The 24988-nt window shown below is 43.3% G+C and overlaps 2 protein-coding genes across 9 annotated transcripts in view; both read left to right on the forward strand.

The window, feature by feature from the left end:
- Nucleotides 1-15664, forward strand: part of chd9 (chromodomain helicase DNA binding protein 9) — a 68388-nt gene extending 52724 nt beyond the window's left edge. For 3 of the 7 annotated variants that reach the window (XM_068566511.1, XM_068566428.1, XM_068566933.1), the window contains 19 exons: nucleotides 38-237; nucleotides 516-715; nucleotides 864-1023; nucleotides 3887-3976; nucleotides 4564-4667; nucleotides 5017-5134; nucleotides 5268-5325; nucleotides 5506-5554; nucleotides 5774-6029; nucleotides 6165-6370; nucleotides 6945-7814; nucleotides 8047-8216; nucleotides 8520-8750; nucleotides 9678-9855; nucleotides 10216-10364; nucleotides 10551-10781; nucleotides 11000-11149; nucleotides 11496-11600; nucleotides 11836-15664. In XM_068566511.1, the coding sequence (XP_068422612.1) occupies nucleotides 38-237; nucleotides 516-715; nucleotides 864-1023; nucleotides 3887-3976; nucleotides 4564-4667; nucleotides 5017-5134; nucleotides 5268-5325; nucleotides 5506-5554; nucleotides 5774-6029; nucleotides 6165-6370; nucleotides 6945-7814; nucleotides 8047-8216; nucleotides 8520-8750; nucleotides 9678-9855; nucleotides 10216-10364; nucleotides 10551-10781; nucleotides 11000-11149; nucleotides 11496-11600; nucleotides 11836-12813 (4503 nt within the window). In that variant the 3' untranslated portion in view covers nucleotides 12814-15664. The remainder of the gene's footprint in view (nucleotides 1-37; nucleotides 238-515; nucleotides 716-863; nucleotides 1024-3886; nucleotides 3977-4563; nucleotides 4668-5016; nucleotides 5135-5267; nucleotides 5326-5505; nucleotides 5555-5773; nucleotides 6030-6164; nucleotides 6371-6944; nucleotides 7815-8046; nucleotides 8217-8519; nucleotides 8751-9677; nucleotides 9856-10215; nucleotides 10365-10550; nucleotides 10782-10999; nucleotides 11150-11495; nucleotides 11601-11835) is intronic. The other 4 variants (XM_068566681.1, XM_068566595.1, XM_068566762.1 and 1 more) reach the window with 4 other exon arrangements.
- A 661-nt stretch (nucleotides 15665-16325) lies between these two features.
- Nucleotides 16326-24747, forward strand: LOC137784061 (retinoblastoma-like protein 2). Of its 2 annotated transcripts, none has more exons than XM_068574486.1 (14): nucleotides 16326-16554; nucleotides 19067-19189; nucleotides 19757-19863; nucleotides 20161-20264; nucleotides 20449-20586; nucleotides 20898-21062; nucleotides 21296-21365; nucleotides 21493-21569; nucleotides 21821-21997; nucleotides 22275-22346; nucleotides 22632-22683; nucleotides 22896-23047; nucleotides 23193-23357; nucleotides 23529-24747. In XM_068574486.1, the coding sequence occupies exons 2-14, from the start codon at nucleotides 19116-19118 to the stop codon at nucleotides 23790-23792; spliced, it is 1617 nt and encodes a 538-aa protein (XP_068430587.1). In that variant the 5' UTR covers nucleotides 16326-16554; nucleotides 19067-19115; the 3' UTR covers nucleotides 23793-24747. The 2 variants fall into 2 exon arrangements, with proteins under 2 accessions (XP_068430587.1, XP_068430594.1); XM_068574493.1 differs by lacking the exon at nucleotides 16326-16554 and adding an exon at nucleotides 18196-18223.
- The last annotated feature ends 241 nt before the right edge of the window (nucleotides 24748-24988 follow it).

The raw sequence follows: 24988 nt of genomic DNA on the forward strand, positions 1-24988 counted from the left end.
GCTTAATGTTTGTCTGCCCTCCATTCCCTCGCTACAGAACAGCTTGGTGATCGACACTCCTCGTGTCAGAAAGCAGACAAGGCCGTTCAGTGCCACCAAGGATGAGCTGGCAGAGCTTTCCGAGGGCAACAGCGACAGTGACGACACCAAACCCAAGCTCAGACGAAACCACGACCGCCTCAACAGCTATGGACGCACAGAGTGCTTCAGGGTGGAGAAGAACCTGCTTGTTTACGGGTAAGATGATTGAAGTAGTTTACGCCATTATAGCAGCTGTGCTGATCTTGTGAATAGATATGACTGAGCTGGTGTTTTTAAACAAAGTGTAATAGTTTTTTTGTTTCCTGTGTTAGTCAATTGTTTTTTGTCCAAATATACAACTGCGATCAACATCATTACTATAATACTGAATACAAGTACATGTTGAATTTCACAATAAAATGCACTCAAAGTGGTATAGCTTGTGAAGTGATTTAAGTTTGGTTGTTTTTTGCTTGTCCCCCCTGGTTTTCCAGGTGGGGTCGTTGGAAGGATATTCTCAATCATGGGCGTTTCAAGAAGCAGCTGGCGGAGAGGGACGTAGAGTCCATTTGCAGAGCCCTCCTGTCTTACTGTCTGGTCCATTACCGAGGAGATGACAAAATCAAAAGCTTCATGTGGGACCTGATTGCCCCTAATGAGGACGGATGCACCAAGGAGCTGCAGAATCACCTGGGTGAGTTTCGGGACTTCCAGTCTACATTAAGCGTGGCCTTATCACAGCAGAAAGTAGCGCACAGAGATATTGGGATGAGTGAGATTTGGGAAACCATTTCATAACCTATATATTGCACTTTTGACTCAACCTGCTCTGGTTTCAATAGGTTTGTCTGCTCCAGTCCCTCGTGGCAGAAAGGGTAAGAAGATGAAAGTCCAGTCCAGCTCCTTTGACATCCACAAAGCCGAGTGGCTTCGGAAACACAACCCAGAGCACATGCTGCAGGACGACGGCTACAAGAAACACCTCAAACATCACTGCAACAAGTAGGTGTTTCCTTATTCATCTGTACGTTGTAAATTCAACATGAAAGCAGAAATTGCTTTCACTTAAATTTAGTTAAGTTTTTATTAAGGTAAGACTATAAATTAGCTTGTTGTCCGACATCACCAACTGAAACCAGCTGTTGATCAGAAAGCAGAAGTAGTAACCGCAAAAGATATGTATATATTCACGACTGTATGGCATAGCGTCACTAGATGGAAGTGATAGTTGTAATATCACATTGTTACACACGGTGACTAATAGTCTGGTTGTATGTCTTGTTAAGGGTGCGTGTGTTGTGTGTTTTGAACTTTCGTGCTTTAATAGCAACTGGCAGTTGGTCATTATTGTCTTTTAGCACAGATTTTATCAGATTATTTTTTAATAAAAAGAAGCCTTAGCGTAACATACAGTTTGCACATGGCTCAAACTTTAACTGGGGCACCTCAAAACCACAGTAATTAGGAGGGACTAGAATGTCTATTGGAGCTGACGGTAGACTGATTCGTTGCCACACGTGCTTTGAGTCGGGACCAGCTGACTGATACGATTCTTAATGAGACTTCAGCCTAGCTAATGGCCTTCATAGATCTCTCTTATTTACAGAACTGAGGGGAAAAGATGGCTGCTATCAAAACATGGGTCACTGAGATATAAAGCTAAATAGATGGCTGCTTCGTTTTAAAATGGGGGCTTGTGTCTGTGAGGCTTTGGACGCCGAGCGCTGCAGCTTCCATAGAAAGTTCTCCATTGTTTCCTGGTTCAGTTGTGCTGAATCCAGGGATTGTCTGATATGTGACACGCCAGGCAAATGGGGACACACAGTCAGCAGGGTTTGCTGACTTCTGCGTTTTCCCTTGGAGGACCTGGAATGTGACGGGTGTGTGGGTATGGGGTGGAAGGGTTCACTGCCTTCCTTAACATGACTGTAAATTTACAACTTCTATACAGGAATGAAAACTATAAGAAGTAGTGGGAAATGATTCTGACAGTTTCCAAACGTTTTGATAAGCGCGAAAGATCAGATATCCATGGATCATCATGGCAGTTTGTATGGGCTTGTTACTGTCTAAATATAAACATCCTTTACTGCACACTGTAGTAAAGATGTGAAACTGTGGATTACATCGGCTTTGACAATACACGGTTTTGAGAAGGCACATAAAAAATTCATGGTGTTTTTGTGTTTTGAATCAGAATTGCATCTGTGACTCAGTCCTCTCCTGTCGTTACGCTGGTTTTTGATGGAGTGTTTTCTGTGAGCAGACCATGAGGAATTCTTTTCATGCCACTCATGTCATGCATACTTGGCTTATTTGCTTCTGAAAGACTGTGTAGGACTGTGCTGAGATCCTCTGCCGGCTCTTTGAGTGAACCACATCACACACACTCTCAGACTCACTCACAGACGAACAAAGGCTTGGAAGGAGAGTGATGAGGGGCTGTGCTGACAGGCAGAGGAAACGGCAGCTGCTCCTGGGCGTGTCCAGTCACACAGGAGGATGGAGGGTGGAGGAGGTAAAGGGAGGAAGTTCAAGACTTTGATTTACCAGAGCGACAAGTCCAGACCGGTCACCACAGACATCCATCACTCCGGCAGACGGAAAGACCTGGGAGCCCAGCAGTTTTGTCTTGTCCTGTCTGTGCATACGGGAAGGATTTGGGGCTCAATTATAACAATATGTAGCTGAATTGCAGCATAAAAAGAAGATGGAATGTCTGGCATGCTATATTTCAGAGCGGCAGTCCACAACCCTCACAGTGCTCTTAAAAAAGGAGCAGCACTGTAGAGAAAGAAGCTTTGGCAGGGGAAGAGGCCACAGGTTTACGTGATGGTGATTTTTCTTTTTTTCTTTTTGGCTGCAAGTAGAATGTAGTAGAAAATATAACCGTTTATCTAAAGAGGTTACTTCACTGTCCATGTTTTTTATTAAGGACATGTTCCAACAGGCAACAGGTGTATGGCCTTCTTCTAAAAAGCTGGATGTGCCAATTTGGATTTTTCCGAAATTTCCCTGCTCATTTGGTCAGTGGAGAATCCGGCATCCTCTGAGATGTAACCATTCTGTGAAGAGTAATTGTAGAACAGCTAATAACTCTATGATAATAGCAATGCCCCACAGAGATTTTCACCCTCATGCCAGGAATCCGAAAACCTCCGTGCCACGGCCAGCTTTAAAGGACGGGATATCAAATATTTCCTGTTTGGACAAAATCATTACCCAGAACGCTTTCTACATTTGAGCAAAATCTCAAGGCATACTCAACGTTGCAGCCTGGCACACCAGCTCACCACAGTTCTCACCACTTCACTGCGTCTTCGCTCAAAGCCTGCTGGCTCTGATGTGTGATCATGCATCACATAGCTAATGTCTCCCCTGTGAGTCAGTCAGCCTCTCGCTACCTTGTCAGCCTCGACTTCCCAGCCTTCATCTACTGCCAGAGCACGACCACACGACGACTGAAGGGAGACTGTCTGTTCATTCAGTCCTCTGGGCCTGGCTGTGGAGCTGCCCATGGCTCCCTATGTGGTCCATACACTCATGTCCACTTCAGTGAAACTATAATTCACCAACTTATTTGATGAGATACCTGCTCTGTGGAAGACCTAGCTAATGATTTATAGCTGTAAACAATACATACACAGTACAGGTGTATGTATTATACACAACTTCAGTAGAGCGTATGCTGTGTGTGTGAAACGATAGGACGAGGACTATGCAGGGCAATTTTAGGATTAAATTCTCACACATTTCACTCATTTGCATTGTGTTCAACAAGTTGCTGCGTGTGTGTTGGTTCTGCTCGCTCAGCATTTGCGCGCGGTCGGGGCTTTGTTGTGACCAGTGGGTTTTCTCTGGGCAGGGTGCTGCTCCGGGTCAGAATGCTCTACTACCTGAAACAAGAGGTGATAGGAAGCCAGGCCCAGAGGGTGCTAGACGGCGTGGACTCCAGGTGAGCAGACATTACCTCACATACACTTCCTGGCCTATGTTTTTATCACTGTTTGCTTTTTTTTTGGTTACTCTTGAAACACAATCACTTTAATTAACAAATGTAATACAACAGATGGTACCCAACTTTGCGTAGTGTGGTTGTAGAATTCAAGACCTGTTTGGGTAATGGGATAGTTGGGTAAGATGGATTCATGGTCATTAGCTTATGGTATCAACCTGTTGAAGATGGAAAGGATTGATCAGTCAAATGAATAAGACGGTTGCAGAGCTCCACCTGCTGGTGAAAGATAGGTTTTTTTTAAATTTATTTGTGTTTGCTTTTATAACGCAATGTTGAAAATGTTCATGAAAAACAGCTGGTAACAAGAAAATCGCCACAGTAACTTAAAAGAGGCTTTTACTGTTACACAATTCAGATTTGTTTCATAATAAAAGCACATCATGTGTTGGGCTTCCTGAACGGTCATTAGTGTCACACGACCTAAGGAATACAGCAAATATGAGCAGATTTAAAAAGGCCAGTAAATGGTTCTACTCCATAACGGTTCCCCCGCTTGATATCTGTATGTCTGTCCTCCTCTTTAGTGAGATAAAGATCTGGGTCCCAGACCCTGACCATTCGGAGCTGCCAGCCTTGTGGTGGGATGCCATCTGTGACAAGTGTCTGCTGCTGGGTGTCTATAAGCATGGTGAGAACCCGCAGCCTGGACTGTGACTTATTTTTTTAATAAGCTAATCCAAATAAGAAATGTGTGCTCTAGAGTTGAAATTAAACTCTGCTTGTCTCGACTACTCTATAAACGAATGTGGTTACTTTACAGAAGTCAGTATCTGATATGAAACGAGTACATTTATAACCATATTTAAAATGTTTTATGAGGCCAATTGTTTTAAAAAAGTATGTTGTCCTTCGATATAATGTAATTGTGGGAAATCCTCAAGCTTGTGTGCATTGCCTGGTCACTATCTAGGAGTTTCCATGCGTTAGACCTTTCCTAACTATCTTTGTATTTGCTTTCCCTCTTGTGTGCCTCCCAGGTTATGAGAAGTACAACACACTCCGTGCTGACCCGACCCTGTGCTTCCTAGAGCGTGCGGGGCGACCAGACGAGAAGGCCATTGCTGCCGAACAGAGAGGCAACGATTTTATGGATGGGTCGGTACAAACATTACTTGGACTGTATTTTTTGTTTTAATGTGCTTTGCGTCACTTTAGATATTTGAAAGAAGAAAAAAAGTGTCAGCAAAGTTAACTGTAAATCTGACTGTGTGTATGTGTGTGCGCGCAGGGATGTGGATGACCCAGAGTACAAGCCTGCTCCTGCGCTGCTGAAGGACGATATGGAGGTACGGCCACGTGAACCAATGGTGCATGTTGGTCCTGCGATAAAGCATATTAGTCTGATTAGTTGATGGATTTATCCCTCTGTGTATTTAAGATCATTTGTGATTCATAAATGAAATCCATCCCAGTCTGGTTTGAGTATGTTTTGTCTTGCCGTAAATACACACCGTCTTCTCGTGCAGGATGATGCCTCTTCTCCTGGAGACTTGGTTGTCACTGACAATGCCGGAGGTGAGTATTAGATGCTTGTAATCCGGAGTGGATTATCGTTGCTGTGATTATTTAAAATACTGGCTTCCCACAGACGGCAGAAATCTGAAAAGTTGTGAATTTTTAAGTTTGGATAAGCGACACATGCTTCCTACACAAATGAAAAGCAAACATGGAAACTACGGCATGCAGATTTGGGAAATTTTCACGTTCATTGTACCGTAAATCATTCTGATCCAGACGCAGTTCCAGTGACAGGAGGGGATACTTCCTACTGGCCATCCCCGTCGGTGCTGACAGCCCGGCTGAGGCGACTGATCACGGCCTCTCAGCGCTACACAAAGAGCCGGCAGATCCTCCAGATCCACCAGATCCATCAAACTCAAACTCCATCTCCGTCGACCATGATAATGTCCGCTCCACTCTGTCCGCTGCCCCCGTCACTCAACGACACCCTCAACCCCAAGATGGTTGCTAAGATGGAACGGCAACAAAGGTCAGAGCACAGAGCGGGTCAATGTTTGTCTGGGGACTGAAATGCATCTTGACGGTTTTGATCCGTGAGAAGGAATATCAAAGATTACTGTGGATTGAAATTGGTACTACAGGGCGCTTTCCTCACTTCCCCCAGATGGACCCGACGAGAAGAGGCTGACTTCTACCGCGTGGTCTCCACTTTTGGTGTCGTTTTCGACCCTAACCTCGGTCGGTTCGACTGGACCAAGTTCAGGGCCATGGCTCGGCTGCACAAAAAGACTGATGAGAGCCTGCAGAAATACCTGTGTGCTTTTGCCGCCATGTGCCGAAGGGTGTGTCGCCTGCCACCCAAAGAGGGAGGTCAGAAATCTACTTGTTAATTACATGAAGTGTAGAAACTCCAGATGACCACATCTCTGTGTTGTTGTTTTTTATAAAATCAGCCACCCTCTGTCAACGTGCTTTACCCTGTTAACATAACATTCAATCATGCTCGTCCAATTGCTGAACACTTTTTCGCAACAAATTAATTATTGAATGAAATGAAGACAAGTATGTGTCATGCATCTGTCAGCCAATTGCTGGTGTCACTGAAATGCCATATTAGGGTTATTCATGTATTTTATATTGGATTGCACAATGCCTGATGAGACGTGTATAAAATGATGCGAGTTCAGTATTCAGGTTATTGCAGTATCACCTACACTCAGTCATGGCTGTAAATGTTTAGATTTTGGAGAGAGGTCGGTAGCACTTTAACAAACAAGCTGGCTCAGCAGTGCTGAGATAGAGGCCGATAAGGTTAATCATTTGTAGGAAGACAAACAGTGGTGTTTTGACTTGAGGCACAAACAGGTCTTTGGGTTGTATCTGTAGGGCAGCGTTTACTTCCTCTCACCCACTCGCTCTCTCTCGCACCTTCTTTTTGATCCAGATTCTGCGGTGGATCCATCTCTGACCCTACAGCCCATCACAGAGGAGCGAGCGTCTCGTACACTGTACAGAGTAGAGTTGCTTCGCCAGGTGAGGGAACAGGTCCTCTGCCATCAGTTGCTCTACGAGCGCCTGCCGCTGTGCCAGGTGAGCTCCGACTTGCCCGTGTGGTGGGAGGCCGGTACCCATGACCGTGACCTGCTCATTGGAGCTGCCAAACACGGCGTCAGCCGCACAGACTACCACATTCTGAGAGACCCTGAACTCAGCTTCATGGCTGCCCAACGCAACTACAGCCAAACGAAAGCTGCACAGCAACAATCCCGCACATCCACCCCACTTCCACACCCTCAGTGCCAGGCCACCAGCTCAGTGCTGACAGCCTCTCCGCTGCCTCCACCTGCCCAGAGAGAGACAGAGCCCAGTGGGCTTGTACCCAAAGTAGAAGCAGCCTACGAGGGGGAGGAGGCCCTGGAGAAGCAGGCGGAGAGTTGGAGCCCTCCTCCAGCACCAGCTACTCCCACAGGCCTGGAGGAGAAGCCCTTGTCTGAAGTGACCGAGAAAGAGAGGCAGATGGTGGCGGCACGAACCAAGCCGCTCACGCCCAACTCCTCCGAGAGGAAACCGAAGAAGTCCAGCAAGAGGAGCCGCAGGGAGGCTCGGCGTGGCTCCGAGTCTGACCCGGGTGGCTCCTCCTCAAGCTCTTCCTCGCGCTCCTCTTCCTCCTCCTCCTCCTCTTCTTCCTCGTCACATTCCGGATCCAGCTCCTCCTCCTCTTCATCATCTTGCTCCTCTGGCTCTTCATCATCATCGTCCTCTTCCTCATCTTCTGATGACAGTGGAAGTGAGGGCGAGGAAGGGAAGAAGAAAGGTGAGAAACTCAAACTAATGACAAAAAATTGTGTATTTCATATTTAGTTGGAGCAATATACATAGTTCACTGAATGTCTGACCGTTTAGATGTAACAGAAAATGTACCATGGATGTAATTAAATGTTTTGGCTGTGGGGGGGCAATACAATGTGTCACAAGAAGTCTGCACACTTTCTCTCTTACTCGGGTTTAAGTGTGTTTCTAATGTCTGTGCCCTGCGACATTCTCAGTGCCTGCAACAACAAGTGTAAAGGCCTTCGATGAGGACAGTGTGGCGTCTCTGAGCACTACGCAGGATGAAACCCAAGACACCCATGCGGCCGAGAACGGCATCACCAACAACTCCTCGCATCCTTTCCAGGGAGGAGGATACATGCTCGCTGCATCCTACTGGCCAAAGGTAAACTGCTCTTCATGTTTTGAATCCTGAGAGAGATGCATCACAACAATGCATGGCTTGATCAAGTATTCACCTACAAGGGGAAATATCATTGAATAAGTATTTGTCTCTGATGATTTTTCTTTTTTTTTAAATGATCGTATGTCATAAACAAACTTGAAACATATATATATATATATATATATATATATATATATATATATATATATATATATATATATATATATATATATATGATCATAAAGGAAAGCAAACTGATTTCACTGAGTTTGAGTGTGCTGATTGTCTGTGCTGTTCATTTAGGATCGCGTTATCATCAACCGCCTGGACAGCATCTGCCAGGCGGTGCTAAAGGGCAAGTGGCCTGGGACACGTCGGGTCTACGAGCCTGGCGGCGCAGTGGCCTCCTTCTACACTACCAAGCTGCTGGACAATGCCAACAGCCTGTGCGAGGACCCCTCCGCCTCACCACAGGGGTCAAAGGTGACCAAGCATGTTGCAGAAAACAAGGAGTTCTCAGTAAAACTCAACGATGTATGTTGAATTCTCCCTTCCTCCCCTCCTCCCTCTGCTTCGCCCTAATCGTAGGACCCTACAACTTCCGCTGCCATGACCTGTGCTAGCTGCCGTGTTCAGCATGTTTCACTGGTTTTCTTCCTTCTTTCCTTTGGGTATGATTAGTGGTTTTGACTGCCCGGCAGGAGGAGAGATTAATTTAATAGCAGCCTTCCTCTCTTTTCCCACACACTCTGTTTGAATTGGGCTCTGAGGCTGTGATTACATGAGCACAAATCACTCAGTCATGAAAATATAATAAGGTTCAGTTTGAAGCCTCTCTAGACTGAAGGGGTCTTGCTTATAATCTGATTGAAATAGAGACCTTGGCTGTGGGTGTTCTCTAATATGCTTCAAGACGATGTGGCTATTAACTTTGCAGGCCTCTGACTTGCTTTTATTTTTTCCTTGCTTTTGTGTTGCTTTTTGATAAGGATGTCTTTTACCATCGCAGACCCTCAGACACCGGCGGTTTGATACCTATAAAATCTTTACATGCTGACTGCGGCTATCTCTGTGGCATGGCTTCCCACTGCAGTTCAAACTGTGGATAGTTTTGACTTGCTACCAGCCACTATACCCTGTGTGTTTGTGTCCAAATACTACTAACAAGAAAATAACTGGAAATATTCCCTTTTTTTTTTTTCTTCGAAAATCTTATAAATGAAATGATAATTTATTACACAATTTAAAAATCAACACACCAACAATAACTGTTTATCGCATTAGAGACATAAAAACAACACAAGACACATTTATTTTATGATTCAAAAAACACTGGATAGACAAAACACTCTCAAAACAGAAAAAGACTGTCTATATATCTTCCAAGATGTATCCAACACCTTGTTTTTCTCTGTGTGTGTGTGTGTGTGTGTGTGTGCGTGTGCGTGTGTGTGTGTATAGCAGGAGGGAAGTCTGAAGTTGACCTTCCAGAAACAAGGTCTACCTATGAAGAGGCCCCTAGAGTCTGAGGAGGGCCCCCAGGCCCAGCAGCAGTATTTGGCGCGGCTTCATGAGCTGCAGAGCGCCTCGGACACAGGCTTGGCTGACATCACCAAGCCTCAGTGCAGCTTCCAGACTGGTGTGTTTATTTGAAACACAGCAAATGCTGTAAGACCTGTGCCTACAGAAATGTGTTGAGAGATGGTCCATCCACTAGATGGCAGCCAAGTATAGCTTCTGTGACTTGGAAGAATGCATAGACACGAGCCATCTTGAGCCCTAGTGGCTTTGATTAGAGTAGGCTGAGTGTTCAGTCCGAAATATCACCTTTTTATAAAATACCTAACTGGAGATGAAAGTCTTTAAAAAGCTAATTCAACGCAGAAAGAGACTGTGCCTAATATGTCATACAAATGCATGTTGAGGCTTCATCATTTCACTTTTAATCAGGCTCAACTTGACACAGTGGTTCAGAGCTAACAAGGTGCTTCCTCTGCAGCGCCGCCAGCTGCTCCTGGTCAGATGAGGCTAAACGGAGTCCTGGACGGTCAGCCAGTGGTGAAGAGGCGGAGGGGAAGGAGGAAGAACGTGGAGGGGATGGACCTGCTCGTCATGAACAGGAGTAGAGTCCCTTCTGTTCCTGATCAGGTAAGCAGTTTAGGAGCTTCTGTGATGTAATACAGGTTCATAACGCTTCAAATAACAGATTATGGTCATTTGTACATATTACAATAAAAGCATATTAGGCCGGTAATTGTTTTCCCCAGCGTGCTGTATATGATGAACTGTAATGTAAAGAATATAAAACCCTGTTTTGTGCTCGTGTCTCTCCAGTTGCCTCCAGGGTGGGGCGGTATTGGCCAGGTGGGCGTGGCTGCGGGCCCTGTGCCGGGCTTCAGCCAGAGCGCCAATCAGGTCCCCGCTGATACCGACAGCAGGGTCCCCGTCATCAACCTCAAAGATGGCACCAGGCTGGCTGGGGATGATGCTCCCTGGAGGAAAGACCTTGAACAGTGGCTAATGGAGCACCCTGGCTTTGTGGCAGACACCGGAGCTTTTATTCCTGTGAGTCCATTTATTTCTATAACACACATGGTTTGTGTGTTGTTACAGGAAGGTTAACCATTTTCTTAATTAAAGATTTGTTTATAGATATATTAAAGATAAATCCCTGTGATCAGATAACATGCAGTGATACGCATACAGATAGTGATAAATACATTTGCTGTACTGTCAGTTTGACATTTTCTGTCAACATGACTATTTTTTAATTCTATGTCCAGGGTGTAAATAAGATGCAAATGCAGTTCCACTTCCAGGACGGGCGGCCCAAGCAGAAGAGGCACCGCTGCAGGAACCCCAACAAGATTGATGTGAACAGTCTGACCGGCGAGGAAAGGGTTCAGATCATCAACAGGAGAAATGCCCGCAAGGTGCGTTGTATGCGGTTATTGTACGAGAACATACTCAAACACACTAAAAAACTTGATGATATAATCAAACTATGTAATGAATGGCGAATAATTTAACAGAACTAGGCTGTAGCTCTGTGATGCATTATGACAGAATGCATGCTGTAACTTTCACATTCTCTCAATAATGTTCATGTCTCACTGTAGTAAACATCTGATGCTACTAATGCCTCTAAACTAGGTTGCAAATGAAGTCATGTTTGTATGTTTTGTCAGTTGACTGTCAAAGTGACATTTCCCATTTTAGAAGACTGTGTTTCCAAAATGTTGTGCACTTTGTTCATGTTGTCTGTAATCTTTCTTGTAGGTTGGTGGAGCCTTTGCTCCTCCTCTGAAGGATCTGTGTCGGTTCCTTCAGGAGAACCCCGAGTACGGAGTCCCACCTGAATGGGCTGACGTGGTCAAACAGTCGGTGAGTCACAAAGTAACACATTCATCAGATTGAAATGTTCACTAGAACCGCTCCGTCAAAGGCCATGTAACAGTGTTGACATGCAGCCAGTTGATTAATCACTCCTCGCGGAAACAAAATCCTTTTTATGAAGGCCATAACCTGTGTTAGGTGATTTTGAAGGTTGTGGAGCTGTTGTATTGGACTTTACGCGTGTCAGCTCGGTGTACCTAATACACTTCCACGTTGTCTTCAGGGTTACCTTCCAGAGAGCATGTTTGACAGAATCCTAACGGGACCCATCGTTCCTGAGGAGGTGAGTCGGCGTGGGCGTCGACCTAAGAATCCTCTGGCCAAGGCGGCGGCGGCGGCTGCAGGGGCCCCCAACCCGGCAGCCCTGGGCCTGAACCCCATGCTGGCCAACGGCCTCCTCTCTGGGATGGACCTGACCAGCCTGCAGGCCTTTCAGCAGAACCTCCAGAGCCTCCAGTCCCTGCAGCTCACCGCGGGCCTGATGGGGCTGCCGTCCGACGCTAGCAACCTGGCTGCAAGTAACTTGGCTGCCATGTTTCCCATGATGCTGTCTGGTATGGCCGGATTGCCAAACCTGCTCGGCATGAGTAGCTTGCTTGGGAAACCTCAGGAGGGCACAGGAAGCTCTGAGGAGAAGACGAAGGGAGCCGCCAGCGGCGCAACAGCAGAGCCGTCTGCCTACAAAGCCCCCGCTCACACCTCAGACACCAAAGGAGAAAGGACAGAGGGGTCCAATACGACTCCTTCTTCCACTTCCAGCTCCTCTTCCTTTGCCACCGCCCCACAAAGTGCTTCAGCTGCCCCAGCAGCCTCCAGTCACCCACTGTCTGTTAACCCCTTGTTACTCTCCAGTATGCTTTACCCAGGGATGCTTCTCACTCCAGGCCTTAACCTTCCTGTGTCTGCCGCACAGCCGCAGAGCTCAAACAGTGACCCCACCCTTCCTCTTGCTCGTCCTCCTCCGCCCGCAGCCTCCCAGTCATCGGCACAGGAGATGGCGAGGCTAGCGGCGGAGAGGGACGGAGAAGAGGATGACGAGGCGTTAGAAGATGATGATGATGATGATGAAGACGAGGAAGAGGAAGAGGACTCAGCAGAACAAAAGGAGAACAGTGGCGCTGAGGGTTCGGGGAAAGCAGAGTCATCTTCATCCGACTCCGGGGGCTCTTCTTCATCGGATGATTCAGACTCTAGTGATTAGGACTGAACTCATGAATATATAATTATAAATTTATTTATGTATCGCCTAGAAATGTATACATATATTCACATATATATGGATTTTCCAGCACTTATGTTACGATTTCTTTACATGTAAATACAAGAACTAACTAAAATGTTGTGTAATAAAGACTACAAAAACCTTACAAAAACAGGAAAAAACTGACTTAAAAAGAACTGAAATAAAATTTCAGTGTTTGTTCACAAGGTACAGTCTTGTTTTGAGACATTTTGCATGTCAGACTTTAGTAGATTTCTGAACTCTGTGAACCACAATTATGTACAATTGCAACAAAAAACGGCATTATTGTAATTATGTCAGGATTTAATTTTATTAAAAAAGTGAAACTACATCAACATGCTCATTGAGCTGTACTATTAATATATTTTGATTGTTGGGTGCCGGGGGAAATGACTCTTGACACTTTGGTTCCTCTTGTAAATAGTCGGTACTTTTACAGGTTTGTTGACACTTATGCTTTGCAGATCATACGTTGGATATGTCAGCAATAACTTGGGCAGCTAATGAATGTCACTGAAGCTGTAGATTCACTGTCTGCCATGTTGAACGCCAGTGCACAAGTCACGCAGCCTCACTTACCTTCACATCACACTGAGTTAGTTTCTGCATCGGTTTTTGGAAACTATATTACCAGAAGCTCCCGCTTTATTGTCTCTTTGATTTGGGGGAGGTGGAGGAAATGTGAACGGTTTACTTTTTCAATTAAACCCACAAACTTTAAATCTGTCCTCATGGATCATAGCTAAATTCTCTGCTGTTATTTCTCCTTTTTTTGAAAAAAAAAAAAAAGGTTAAATTTTTCACATTAATGTCAGAAACTAATTTTCATCCTAACCTTTTCAAACATGTCACAACATGTCCAGGGCGCACTTTAGCTACTCTCCGTTGGCGGGCACCTTCACTTGCACATCTGTTGATTTAAACGTCTCAGTCGAATAAACTCCTCGAGCTGCGGGGATAGAAAACAACCTTTTACTGTGTGCCAAAAACTGCCCTTTGGCCCCTTTGAGGTCCTGACTTAAGTTTCATAGTCTCTATGTAGAGGAGTACTTCAGGATTATTGGTGACGTGAATATTATTACTACAACCCGGCATATTAAACTGCATCTTACCTCAACTGTGCTAGATGGATTGGCTTCATTGTGCAGATGTGCATGGGTGTGTTTTCCTGCTGTCCGTGTACACAAATGTCCTCGTCGCTGCTGGGAAATATTTTTTTTGTTCCTTTCTACTGAGCGCTTCCGCTGTGGTTTTCTCTAGCTGCACTTCCTTCACCTGGTGTTTCCTGCTTCCATAACGTTCCAGTCTGTCTCTTAAGGAGGGGGCCTTGCAGAAAGCTTCTACTAATACAAGTGTTTTAGGCCTTCAAGCGTCTCACGGGGAAATTACAGTTCTTTGGATTCTGTGTTGCATGACCACCTGTCTACCAAAGTCTTACACAACATACACGGCACAAGCACAAAATAATTCAACACCTTGCTAAGATTGTAGTAATTGTCATCGTCGTTGATTGAGTATTAAGTTTTACTTAGTGCCAGATGGGTAAGCTTCGGGAAAGGTAAAGAAAAGGAAAAAAAGCAGCTTGTGTTGTGGTTGTGTGCGTTTCACTTTGTCTCGACTCTATTCTGCTGATGAATGGAGCTTCAGCTAGACGTAGAAGTGCCCTTATCCTGTTCCTCACGCTCTCATTCAACGGTCTCACAAACAAACGGCTCTGATTTGTGCGCGGCGTCCTCGCTCGTGCATTCTCCTCGTCGTCTCCGCACATGTTCGTGTTCAGCTGTAACCAGGATACACGCAAACACTGGAGGTTCGCTCACGCCGAAGTACCTTTTTTTTTGTAATTTTCTCTCTCACAGCAGTGCTTGCGTTAGGACTGCTGTTCCACAGTGGACTGTTAAGATACACATTACAAAAAAAGATTCTGTTTGTTTGAGCTGGGCACAGCGGATCCCCGCCGAGTAAACTCGGCCTCTTTATTTCTGTATTGCTGTAGCATTGTTTTGTAGTTGCTGAAACCACGAGCAGCCTCGCAGTCTGAACACGTTGACTGAAGACTCATTAATGTCTTTGTTTGCCTGTTATGTTTAGACCTCGTCATGGGGTTTGCTTGCAATGCAATCACTTTTCTTTATCTATATATTATTACTAACCGTACAAGTATTTTTCTATGTCTTGAGCAATGAACTTAAAACATGCCACTGTCATTTTGTATATCTGCACCCCTGCTGAACTCGTAGTGCCCTTATGCAAACACCTAGACACCGCTACTTCTGCTGTAGGGGATTGATCCATCGACTTTCGCTACTTCTTGTTGCTGCGCAGCGGCGGCTTGAGGGATCGGTGCCCGGCCGTGCTGAGCCTCTTTAGGACACGAATGGGAACAGATGGTTGACATAAGATTGGACTTTTTTTTTATTTTGTTGCTTTCAATTTGCTCCCAAAGCGCTGCTAGAGAGGCAGTGTTGAATCTGCGTGAAACACAAGTAAACGTTGACCAATATGCAAGAGGAATGACAGATCGCACTACTGCTGTACGGGGAGCTTTCGTTCATTTTTTCTTTTCGTATTTATACATGTAATCACTGAGATGACACACCGAACTAACGTCATTGCTTGTGTATTTTGATTTCAAGCTTGATAATGTCCTGGTCAGTTGCCTTTTCTTCTTTTTTTCATTGGACAGTTGTAATATTTGAAGTTGTGGTCTGTGTAGTCAAAATAATTATTTATGTAGTGCAGGAAAATGCGTCTTAAAAAGTAATTTGTAATTTATTGGATTACTTTCTATGAAGTTCTATAGAGGAAATTTGAGGTTTAATTATTTTTATTAAACATATTCTTCTGACTATCAATTGAGTGTGCCTTTGCCTGTTGCTTTGTCTGGGGCCTCGCTCAACAAATCATCAGCGTCGGGGACTTCGTGGCACTTTTGTGCTCCTCACACGTCATTCCTGTTTTGCCCCAGTTTGTTTTTCACACCGGCACTCCGAGCAGATTCAGTGGCGGCGTTGAGGAGGAGGCTCAGAAACCCACTTTCTTATGAGCATGGAGGAAAGTGCATCTTAAGTTTTTCCAATACAAACATCTCTCCAGTAAAGGAGGACAAGCTGTACTTATGTTGAGGGGTAACTCAACCCTAACCTAGCTTTTCATCTTACTTCTGTTAAGTTGTAATTGTCCTTTTTTAATCAGTTACAGATCAGAAAACGGGTGACTGACACAACTTAAAGGTGCATTATAAAAATTCCACTGTGCTAAATCGAACTACTGTAATGTACACGCTGAATGTAGAAATTCGTAATTGGTTGATGTTCCCAACATTCTTTGTACATGATCTTTGTCGTCAAAGTTGTTCATATGCTCTTAACCAACACCACAGGCTTTCAAATAGTGTGTTCTGGCCGGCCATCAGTGCGTCCTCTTTGTTGCAGCAGAGGGTTGACCAGTTATCCTCCACTCCTCTTGGTGGCGCACAGTGGCTCTTCTACCTCCCAATTGTTTATTGCTTTTCATAGCAACAAGACCCAAAAGACAAGTCGGGGCTTGTCTGAGAGGCCGCAGATCTGAACTTCCTCATTCAGCAGCAGGTTGACTGCACCATGCTTCACCACTCTGCTCCAGCTGGACAACATAGGAGACATACAGGAGGGTTTTAAAACTGGCGAAACCAAATCAACTCATGAGTGACGGACACTGGTAAGTGACTTTGATCTTTTTGATGTATGACTCATCTCGTTTTTAGGTCAAAAGTTTAGACCTTTAGTTGACATGTTGTGACACGTTGTATGACAACTCAGCTGACAAGCAACATGTAAAACTGTCATTATCCACTTCTGTACGAGTTGAAAGTAAATTCTGTCGCACCGACTGACCATCGACAGTTAACCCAATAGTGACTTTTAAATGGCTCTACTGCAGCCAGGACGTAATGCACTGACAATGACGTATTGATCATTTAAAAAAAACAACATGAATTTCGTTATCTAGAGTCACATTTAAATGTCAAGCACGTGTCTGAAGTGAAAGTAAGGCCTGTTTTGGTTGAACTTCTGTCAGTGAAGAAAACAGGAAATGGGTGTAACCCATAAAACACGGCAACAGATCATGCTTTTGTCAGTGTACATTTGTTTCTAATATAATTAGTTTCTAGAAAAAGAAAAACCACCAAGTAAACATATGTTGGATGACATAAAGAAAGCACGTTTCTTCACCTTCATAATACTAGTTCTGCATATTAACCTATATATTACAACTATGGTTGAAATTTTAAAAAACCCTTAAGGGTTTTTTAAACGTACATTTGAGGTTCCCCAAGCAGCGTGCTAAAACAAAGCAACTCGCGCCGTAACAATCTAAAGGAAGTAAGATGATTTTGGAGTGAACTTTTTTTTTTAATAAAAGACAATAAGAAAGATAATGAAGTATGTCAACAGAAGGTTTGTGTGAGTCCCAAAAACTAACTAGTTTCAGTCCAGTTTCTTTCGCTGTTTACTAATTTCCTGTTTTCTGGGACTCGTGGTACACATTTGCAATGACACATTAAAAGAATGATAACCAAAGTTGTCTTTACTTATCAGAGCATTTTGAATCCGACAATGAGCTGAGCCTGGAGGTCTGCATTAATATAATAGTGTATGATTTATATTAATACAGGACATGTATGCGTAGGCCTGTGGATATGCATTAGCCGTGGTTGCTGTCTTGCCACAGATATACATCTGATCTGACACCCGTCGCTGTGGAAAGTAGTCACAAAATGTGACGGAGGACATTATATTGTCTACGCTCATGATTTCAGTATTTGAAGTTAGGTGTTGCGTTTGAGAATAAAGATTTTTTTTTTTTTTTTAAATGTCCGTCCTTAACTTGAGTTCTGTGAAGAAAGTCTGAGGCCTGTGCTCCTTCTAGTCCAACTAGTGCCTTGTGCCTTTGGTGTCTTAATCAGAATCACTCATTTATTATGAATACGTAGCAGAATAATGAAACTCTGAGGTGTTTGTAGAACTGGCCAAACATTTACACGCATCAATACAAGGATAAGTCTCTTGAAATGTGTTTCCTTCATTTTATACTGTTTCATTGTCTGTACGTGATTTTGGCAAGTCCCACACACTACTCTGCTAACTCCAGTGTGTGTAATACATGGGGTTCAATTTTATTAAATCCCCCCCAAAAAATGTATTGTCCACAACAATATTTGATAAAAATGTGTCGTTTTGATCATGTATATTCTATTTTCATAATCATATTGAACTTTTTTTCACTCCGTCATTATGGGGCAACTTCCCCTTTAAGAAAACCTCTGATGTTTTAAGTGACATCACTACCGCCGTCTGTGTTTTTATCACTGGAGGCTGAAACAGTGGTATGTTGCAGACTAAGTATTTACACTTATATTTCATAGTTTTCATTATATCATGTCCACTCTGTCAGTTAAATATCAATATAAAAACCTTTCAGAAAGTCAAAATCTATTTGTTAAACAGTACACAGTCCCCTTGCTAACTGAATCCTGTTGCTAACTGAAGTCCACCATGTGCTTATTAAATGCTAACATTAGCCAAAAAGGTCAACTCTGTCATTGTCTACCCTATCAGCAAGTTTGCCATTGCAAGGTGGATATTTGCATAATTCCATTCTTAGCCCATCAAATAAAATATGTTGTTAAGAAAGGGACTAAATATTTTTCTAAAAATGTTTTTTTTTTTATGATCACTATGTAATTACAATGTATTTAGTCTACTTTGCATTTGCCCATGACATATTTGGCTGTTTGCATGTACATTGATTACATGCAGTTAATTTATAAAAAGGTGTGGGCGCTTGACCAACATGCACTTCTAACAGCATGACATCTACTTAAAACAATGCAAAGTTCAAAGGAAAATCTTAGCTTTTTTTTGGAGGAATGCAAAGTCTCAAAAGCACCTTATGGTGATATTGACCCAACTCACAAGGAATGTTGTTTGCGAAAGAATATTAAGAGAAAACTGCATTTGATAGCTATATGCATTACTAGAATTATCACATAAAATATGATACAAAACAATGCTTATTTAGTTTGTCCGTCCTGCCATTATGTGGACGGTGTCTGCTGTCTACCATCTGCCTAATTGCATGTGAAAGAAGCAAAATAGTCCGACTTCATGACCAATTCTATCACATGTATTTGTTTTTCATTTCTGTGGGTCTCGTTCTTTTCCTTAAGATGCCCCTTCTTGCTCGGACTCTCATCCTGTGTAAGTGCGGAGGTCACCATGACAACCGGGCCTCAGGGTACCCAAGGATGGACGGGGTTCGGACCCACGAACCGTCTGATCGCTGTGTTCAGGTTAGCACGGCTGCTCCACAGTATTGCGCACACAGAGATCTGTCCTGTGCTGGAACTCCAACGGTATCTGTGTAGTGTATGTTCGTACAGAGCAGGTAGTCTAACAAAGCAAACACTATCCATGTTTGAGCTGATCTGAGTTACAATAAACCACACTGGACCTTAAATAAGTCATCAGTGTGACAGAGAGAAGGCTGTCTGTGTAATAGTGCTGCAATATCACTCCACATATCTCTTACATGGATGTTAAGTTTTGACAATTCCTATGAATATCACAAGGGCTACTTGCTGTATTTGACATCTGGTGTATTGGTATAAAAAAAAATGCACACGAGACAAAGGACAAGATTGCCGTCTACTTTTCTGCAGTGAGGGCGGAGTATTATGTCCTCCCAATAGCGCTCTCGGGTTGACATTTTGAATTTCAAAGTACTTCAATGAGTGACCTATAAAGGGTTAAAAGAAACCCTTGTGTGGCCTTTATTTACTTTATTTACTTTTCAAATGTTTTGCGACCAACTGCTCCCCTTTCATTTCACCACTATGTTACTGTACTCACTGATTTAGGGCCTGCTCCAGAGATCCAACAGAGGCCATCAAAACGAGACTGAGATGTTTGCTGCAAACATTTCTGCAACACCACGGGGACAATGCAGTAAATAAGAACACCAACGGTATACAGACCTATTTAAGGATCATAAAATAATGGGACGAGGGAATGTGATGGGAACGTGAATGTTGGGGATACACATAACCCTTTCCTTTTAATTTTAAGGAAGACTATTACCTTTCAATATTTCTGAAGGACCGACTATTAGAAGCAATGTCTGTTTAAACCGAGCAGAGAACTATTGTCTGCTCACCCACAGCGTTTTAGATCCCGACATGATGGCTGTGTTTGAATGACAGGTATCATATTCTGCAATGAAGCTCTTGTTGTTGACACATAACAAATGTGGCATTGTTCACAGATTTGGCCGTAAAGTGCTGCTATGAAGCAAGAATCTGGTATTACAGGATCCTGGAGAACCTTATCGATCAAGAAATGAAGAGGCTGGGAATCCGTGACATCTCAGTGAGTCTACTGCCCCCATGTGGCCTCAGGTGGAACTGGTGTCTATCAAACAGCTTTTCTGCACACTCGGGCCGCGGCATGATCAGTCACAGAATTAGTTGATCTCCTCTTTATTTTCCTACATTTTGGTTTTATGGTAAAACGCTTGTGATGTGTAAAGTGTTTGTCGCGGGTCACCTTGCAGGCCATCTTGGAGAAGGAGCTTTTCCAGTGCTGTCTGGTGGCTTGTTGTCTGGAGATAACCCTTTCCTTAAACTGTCTACCATTTGACTTCCCTCGGCTCCCTCAGCTCTTGAATCTGGCGCCATACAACTTCCTCAAGGTGCGTTTTCACATACATGGATATGCAATCAATAATGCACTTCCATAACATAAGACAATGTGAGAGGATTTAGCAAAAAGCGGATGTCATGGTTGCATTAGCAATTAGTCGCATTAGGTACTATACTACAAGCTTGTCGTTTGCATTGCAAATATATGTCAATTCAGTGTTGACTGTTAGTTTAAAACAGAAGCTTTTAACAATCATTTTATGGAAGAGCATCACAGCAGAAACTCTGTTTTGTTCTTATCTGGTTTGAAATGATGCGACATCCCCTCCACGTCGAATGTTTGGTTTTACTCATCTGACAGGTGATCGAGCTGGTGCTGCGGGCGGAAGTGGGCCTGCCTCACGCTGCGTTCAGACACCTCACTCAAGTGGAAGAGAAAGTTCTGGAGAGCTTGGCCTGGACCAGCGACTCGCCACTGTGGGAAGAAATCAAAGGCAATGAGAGCCGTCTGCCGACCTTGCAACAGGTTGGCAATAACACACCGATGCGCGTTACCTGGCTCCGGGAGTTATTCGGGCTTTAATACTATTGGTTCTTCCAAGGTGATGCTGGTATCAATTTCTGACTTACATTAGAGATATGATTAAAAGGTTTCTTTCCACTTGTCGAATGATGGAGCTATATCAAAACGTCAGAAGCCCTGCAGCGTCTCTTCACACATACAGTACAGGGCTTTGATTGAGAGCGTTGTTATTGCAGGTGATGCTTCCAACACAACTTGAAGATCCCGAGGGAACAGACTTTCACCCCGACAGAAATCAACCTGGAGGTAAAGGAGTTGCAGCGTATTAAAGCTCCCTTTTGATCACATAATTGTATTTCAATTGCATTTAATTCCTCAATTTGAAACACTTCTCAAGTGTAAACTTGCTATATTTTTCTTATTATGGATTTAGGAGCTGACCAACAGGGTTCCCCATCAGCTATAAACAGGCCTCAGAGAAGCAACTCCCTCCATCTATTTGCTCGTAAGGTCAGTTTATCTTCGACACCATGACATTCTTGTAGAGTGCAAAGATAATTGAGCCACAATTACAATTATAATGTTCTATCAAGAGAAAAAAAAGGCAAGTATTTGATTTTCTTTTTTTTTACACTTCAAAATGATGCATTAGTTGGTGACATCCTACATCGTATCCTCTGCTCTGTTTAGCTCCTGTGTTGAGTTGTTTAGAATAATTGGAGGTGATGTTTAGCGTGGTCATGTGTTCTTCTTTGGGTTAGAGTTACAGCTTGATGGGCAAACGTCTGAGGAAGCTGTGTTCCACACTGGGCGTCTCTGATGAGCTGCGGCTGAAGATCTGGACCTGTTTTGAGTACTCTCTGGTCCACCACACTGACCTGATGGTGGACCGTCACCTGGACCAACTGCTCATGTGTGCCATCTACATCATGGCTAAGGTGGGCTGTGATAGATCACAGAATTGTCTCAGCACTTTTTAGTCGTCATTTGTTGACTTGGAAAACAAGCTGACAGAGTATAGATTGAAGGCTGTCAAGAGGATATTATTACTGGAGGTCAAGACATTAACATGTTTTTAAAAGCACTGTTTTTACTTTACACTAAATGTGTCTGTTGTCCTGATCCATTAATACACCTGAATTGTAATATGTTACTCGGAAAGGCACTTGTTTAAAGTACATAATGACTTACTAAATTATGGCATTGCTTTTACAGATTACCAAGGTGGAAATACCCTTCAGACGTATAATGAAGTACTACAAGTCTCAGCCACTTGTCAACAAAAGTGTAAGTTTTTGAGTGTTTAGATTATTTCTGCTTGACATCTTTGACCCGTAAATTAATTGATACAGGGTGCGGAAATCACTGTTATCTTAGAAAGCTGATTTGCGGATGATTAAAATATAAGATGTGTGATTTAACATGTTACTGAATATTAAACCTGTCACAAAATCTGCGCCACAATCAGCTGTCATTAAACAGCATGTGTAGCTACAAAATCCACGGCCCGCCACTGGTTTTACACATGTACTACTACACTAGTTATGAATACAGACATTTTTCTGTTCTCAGGTCTGCAAAAATGTGCTGATGTCGGGAAGAGACATAGACGTTCGCCACAACCGTAAGTAACTATTTAGTAGGAGTAAATGTCAAATAAATAAAAATAAGAATAATGAAACGCACTCGCTCATCTGCATGCTTAAGAAATAGAACAGAGTTATAATGTCCACTCGATACCCAGAGATGAAAGTGTGTTAATTGTATGATACAGCATTGTACTGTAATACCACAATGAGAAGTGATACCAATAACATGGTTTAATTGCATATAAAGGAGACCATAGGGGCAGTATCCCAACACCCAACACGCCATCTACACATTATCCAGGACCTCATCAGGAGACGGGCAATCTGATTCACTTTTACAACCAAATCTACACAACAAAAATGCAGCTCTTTGCCAAGCAGTTCACATCAACATCTGGAGTAAGTCAATCATCTCAAGTCGATACATTTTGACAAACTAAATAAGAGTCACAAAACCATCCAAAAGTCCATCAAGGGAGTGTTGTAATACACAGTTCATCTCTTAAAATGGATTTTCTAACATATGCTGTGTCACTCTCTATAGGAGGACACTCCTCCTTTGACTCCATACCCCCGACAGTGGAAAGCATCTCCTCGCAGACGGCAGCTGTCCAGCAGCTACCCCATCTACATTTCACCTTACGACACAGACACCACTCCTTCCAGGAAACCCGGGCTCTGCTACCTTTTCAACTCAAGCCCCACAGAGGTCTGAGTATATAATATTGGAAACCGTCTTCACTGTAGATAATGTATATTGGTTGTATGTTTGTATAAGGACAAACCTTTATAACAGAACTTAATTATTAACTCATGACATCATGATTGAGGGATTTAAGGGAGTTACATTTTGCTTTAAATATCCTTTCTGTTTCCACAGTGTCTGCGTCAGATCAATAACATGATCAGGACGGGCCGGTCCCCCAACAGGCGACGCTATCAGGTTTCATTGGCTAGAGGAGAGAACGACAAGGGAGAAGGCGAAGAGGGGGAAGATGGTCCTTCAGTGAAGAGGCTTCGTTTAGATGGCCAGTCAGCCTGGCAGAGGCGACTAATGAATGTGGTGAATGATCGCGTGCCAAGAAGGGCCAGGGACCGGGACCAGGATCAACCACGTCCAGTTACAAGGCCTAACCTGCACTAGAGCAGAGATGAGCATGTTGTCTTACGCTGCCCCAATTTCTGAGACTGTAGTAACAATGTCTGGTGTTAGAGGAGCACAGAGCAGATTTGTCTTCCTTTACTGTTTCTGACACACGCTGTCCTTAAAAAAAGTATTTACCCCTAAACAAAGTGGCAAATGGTTGAAGATTGTGATCATCCTGAGCAGCTCCCTGGTGGAGCTGTATGATGAAGGGCATGACTGAAAAGACCTCAGATTATTTTCCTTTGAATAAAATTAGATCAAGAGCTGCAGCTCAAATTGTACGAGGAACCTCCATCATGGTGGACAAGCACATGTCAAGCTTCACTAGTGTCACTCACCTAATGAACACCAGATACAAACAGGCTAGATTTTCATTCAGTGAGAGATGGCACTAAGAGTTCAGTGGATGTCACTTTTAAGCAGTGTTGTGTTTCTATTTTATAACCCTTTTTTGAACATATTTTTAAAAAAAATTAAACAAATGTTGCGACTGTTTAATTCTTTGCAAGAAGGAAGAAAAGTGCATCAGTGACAGCATGAAACTGGATTCAGTGATACTTCTGGAGAAGTGTCACGTAAATGTTATATTCATATGTTTATAACGATCACTTACGCTGAGTTTGAAATAATGAATACGCTTTTAAAAGAAAGACAGGCATACATACAGGCATCTATATAAATGTGTATTATTTTAAAGAAACTATTGTCTCTCATTCATTTGTCATTTATGGTATACTGTGTGCTTTGGAATTCTCATTGTTAGTTTAAATACTACATTTTCTCACTGTGTCATGTGTACAACAAAATTTCACAAAATGTTTGGTCATGGAAACTTGGTTTAAAGTCATGGAAATCTGATTTAAATTCATGGAAAAATCATGGGAATCCATTGGTAAAAAAGGTGTATGAGCCCTGTGATTAGATTTGGGATTATTGCAGAAAATAAACTCTGTGGCAGGTAAAACAAACAAACCAGTTGACTTCAGTGTGTTGTCTTTACAATTGAACACCACTTCATATTTTTGAGGTGTAAATGCAATCACAGATTATCAAGTGAGCCTCAACGTTATGGAGACAAATTCCTCCATTCACAATAAAATATTAAAAAGTACCCCAAAAAAAAGTCAGCCGCAGGAACATTTGATGGCAACGTCAAACTCTGAAAGTGCGTAATATCTCTGATGGCGCTCACC

This window comes from Clinocottus analis, unplaced genomic scaffold (assembly GCF_023055335.1).
Source record: "Clinocottus analis isolate CAN_PGR_092001 unplaced genomic scaffold, fCliAna1.0.p SCAF_1, whole genome shotgun sequence".
NCBI lineage: Eukaryota > Metazoa > Chordata > Actinopteri > Perciformes > Cottidae > Clinocottus > Clinocottus analis.

Coding starts and splice junctions, on each gene's coding strand:
- LOC137784061 (XM_068574486.1), top strand. CDS start 19,116: ATGACAACCGGGCCTCAGGGTACCCAAGGATGGACGGGGTTCGGACCC. Junction 20,265..20,448: donor TGGGAATCCGTGACATCTCA/GTGAGTCTACTG, acceptor GTCACCTTGCAG/GCCATCTTGGAGAAGGAGCT. Junction 21,570..21,820: donor TCCATCTATTTGCTCGTAAG/GTCAGTTTATCT, acceptor TCTTTGGGTTAG/AGTTACAGCTTGATGGGCAA.